General features: G+C 40.8%; 1 protein-coding gene across 1 annotated transcript; it reads right to left on the minus strand.

Annotated features, from left to right (window-relative positions):
- Nucleotides 1-230: 230 nt before the first annotated feature.
- Nucleotides 231-2895, minus strand: LOC119351013. The gene is made up of 7 exons (XM_037618586.1): nt 2665-2895; nt 1872-1937; nt 1292-1372; nt 1123-1194; nt 725-1009; nt 542-641; nt 231-457 (listed from the first exon to the last, which is right to left on the minus strand). The coding sequence occupies exons 1-7, from the start codon at nt 2893-2895 to the stop codon at nt 426-428; spliced, it is 867 nt and encodes a 288-aa protein (XP_037474483.1). The 3' UTR covers nt 231-425.
- Nucleotides 2896-3376: the final 481 nt, after the last annotated feature.

Consider the following 3376-nt stretch of genomic DNA (forward strand, 5'->3'; position numbering starts at 1 on the left):
AACAGCTAATCTTACCATGCACGACAACTTGAAAAACATTAATGATGCATGAACAGTTAACTGACAGAGATAAAATACAAATGCAAGCCAGCCCATCACAGAAAACAGCAGACAAAGGACAACCGAGCCCACAAACAAGCCCAACAAGCAAACATCATAAACCAGCGATCAGAAACTATGATCAAACAGGACCAGACATAGCAAAGTCTATGTCGACTGAGACCTAGACGGACCCTTTGGATTAACTGTGAGATCTCTAGTCTGTCTTGCCTATATTGTCTACCTGAACTGTCGCATGAAAACTGTATTAATATAATACAAAGTTGCATGTATTGCATATGGGTAAACTTGATCCGATTCAGACTTGCAATTAATCTTCCAAGGAACTTGTGACTCTCTTTCTGAAGCATAGATATGGTTTGCCATCAAACTGCTACCGCCGAGCCTGTGGTGACAGCTGCCGCCATGCAAGGGGAGGCAAAAATTAACATCAACAGAAAAGATGGTGACAACTCAAAATACATGAAGATAATATTTTTACTTGGGATAAGGCCTAGTAGTGCAGTTCTGCGACGAACAGTCATCAATCTAACAAAGGACTCCGTGAGTTTCATTGCTTCAGTCACCGTATTCATCACAATCTGCACGGCGACCATGCAAAAATGTCAGTACGACAGCAAAGAAAGTAGAGGAAATCGGCCAAACGAACGGAAGTTCACCCTACCCCGTCCGGGTGTTGTGGCGGAGCCGCCTTGAATTCACGTCTCAGATTGTCTGTTTTCCTCGTGTACTCCAACCAAGGTCTATTGAAAACAGAATCTTTACCGCAGTACAGTGAACTAGCTTCATCATCACCAATTTTTGCAAGGGTGTCTTGAGCCATGAAGTAGCTCATTGCTGCCACACCTTGAAGAGCACCAAGAAAGGTAACAATAGTTTCCTCAGTGACCTTATCATTGTACGCATCCTCGGCTGTACTGACAAAGTTGCGCACGTACACCCCAAGAGTCTATATGGTAGTATGTTTTAGTACCGAGCGAGTTCAATCAACTAGTTAGTGCTCCATAGTGTATATACCACATCAATTTTTCATGGAATACAAAAACAGTACTATTGTGTTACCATCTTTTCTCCCTTTCTTGGAGTCATCAGTGTGGTGAGACGTGCATCTTCAGAAATTATGCCTGGCTTACCCTGTAATCATATCAGAGAGAAAAGTAGAAGATATTGTCATCGTGTTTAGCAGAGAATTTGTGTTAGAAATCAATGCTACCAGAAACAATTAGTTTACCATGACAATAGAAGCCAGCCTCACAGAATTTTTAGCGATCATGCAAATATAACCTCGAAATATTGTTGCTAACCCCATGTGCTGCTCACCGCAAAAAAAGAAAAGAAAGGTCAGGCCATTTCGACACTAGGCGAAGAGTATGTATTATCAGGCTGCTTAGGTACTATATATACTACGTTTTGTTGATGTACAATTTAAAACATATTTTTTTTCCTATCTACAATTATGAAGCTATTTCAAAATATTCCTCAAACTATGGGCTCACAATTTTTTTCATGTAGTTTGCTTCAAAGTTACATAAAAAATGGTCCTGAAAATACTTTAAATGATAAAATACTATATATATACTACCTGACATGGGTTTAGAGACATGCGGTAGTAGGATTATTTTTCCTATATACACATATATGGACTCGAACAATTTTTGTACAGAACTCACTTTGCGGTATCTGGTCGTTTCTAACAAAGTGTATTAGAAATTGCTAATAAGGTATAACCGACTCGTCCAACTAGTATATGAGGTGTGGGAGTACATACTCATATATATAAATGATTCTATACTGTTAGGGACAAGGGTTACCAAGGTGCCGCCATTAGAAAACTTCCTGAAGTACTCCTCAATTCTGTCTCCTTCTTCACGAAACTCCTTTTAGAAGAAAAAAGGGACTTCAGATATAAGACTATATGACCAAGACGCTAAGCAAGATATTGTATTAATTATAAAGTTCAGTATTGTATATTTAATAATTTCAGTCCATTATTTCTGGAGTCCTTCAATGTTCGGTCCTAATTTGTTTTATCTACTAGTAAGTACATCTCATATGTTGTCTAGTACAGTTGTGAACTTCAGCATGAGCAGCTAGGTAAGGTTAAAAGGCTTGCAAATATGATGCCCTCGATTTTTCCATTGAAGGAGAGAATGATTCAACGGAAAATAAATAATGACAAACAAATAGGGAAAATAGGATGAAACAAAAAAAAACACTTCGATTGCCCCTGCTGAAAATACTTCGATATATCTGGAATTTGAAACAGCCAGACGGAATTGAAACAATAGCAGCAATAGGATATTTCTAAACAAATTTATTTGGTTTGCGTTTAGGGATCATGCATATTGTTTCTGTAGAATTAAAAGGGTAAGTTGTGTTGAAGTCAATCAAAGGCATTGTGTCGGGGAACATTAATATTTAGATGCATCAATGGATGACCAGAAAAGGCTTAAAATTCTGATCTTGGAAGGCATACGTAAAAAAGAGAGTATATTCAGTTGATCACAATATCAATCTGGAGCGGAAGTTCAAACAAATCCACCCGTTGGGAGATTAAGTATCAGTTAGTCAAAAAACAGAGGAAGATCAGGTCAAGTGTCTCACATAATCCTTCTCCGCTCGATCCCTGGGGTTGATTTTGATCGTCATGGCGTGACCATCGCCGGCGCCGGCCTGGCTGCAGACGATCCCGTGGCCGACGGGCTTCCGGTTGTTACGCCCATGTGCCGGCGGCAGGGCGCTGCTGCGATGCGGACGGCTGGTCAGGAGGAGGCCGGAGGAGGAAGCGGGAGCGTGGAGGCAAAGGAAACACGGCCGGACGGCGGAGGAAGACATGGTGGCCAGGCAGCGAAGAGATCGATGCAGGGTTACGCCGTTGCCTTTTTTGGACCTACTAGGGGGAGTATTTATAGTTACTGGTTGTGCATACGCGGACGGCACGTTAGATCACAAAACAGATCGTGCGTCTCCCATCATCTCATGATTCTCCATCTCTCTCGTTCTGCTTGCATCTATCTTATCCTTCGACTCACCCTTTCCCATCGGCAGGCACCCACACCGCATGTCCCCCGTGTGGCATGTTAGAGATATAATATTTGAGAGTTAGAGATAAATATATGGAGACTGCTACGCGTTTAGAAAGATTTTTTAAAAAGATTCGCTGCCTCGCAAGTCATTGGATTTGGCACAATCCAGTGGCTTAATGTCTCCCTCTACTTCTTAATAAAGGTTTTGTTGGAGAAACATTTGTAACAAAGGTTATGTTGCATAATATATTTTTGCAACATATAGGTTGTGTTGCGGGATTTTTTTTTTT

The sequence above is a fragment of the Triticum dicoccoides genome, chromosome 1A (genome assembly GCF_002162155.2).
Source record: "Triticum dicoccoides isolate Atlit2015 ecotype Zavitan chromosome 1A, WEW_v2.0, whole genome shotgun sequence".
In the NCBI taxonomy this organism is placed as follows: domain Eukaryota; kingdom Viridiplantae; phylum Streptophyta; class Magnoliopsida; order Poales; family Poaceae; genus Triticum; species Triticum dicoccoides.

Excerpts from the sequence above, each read along its gene's own strand:
- LOC119351013 (XM_037618586.1), bottom strand. The coding sequence starts at position 2,895 with ATGTCTTCCTCCGCCGTCCGGCCGTGTTTCCTTTGCCTCCACGCTCCC. Across the intron at positions 642-724 it reads CGCCACAACACCCGGACGGG|ATTGTGATGAATACGGTGAC; the intron begins GTAGGGTGAACT and ends GTCGCCGTGCAG. Across the intron at positions 458-541 it reads ACTACTAGGCCTTATCCCAA|CTGTCACCACAGGCTCGGCG; the intron begins GTAAAAATATTA and ends GCATGGCGGCAG.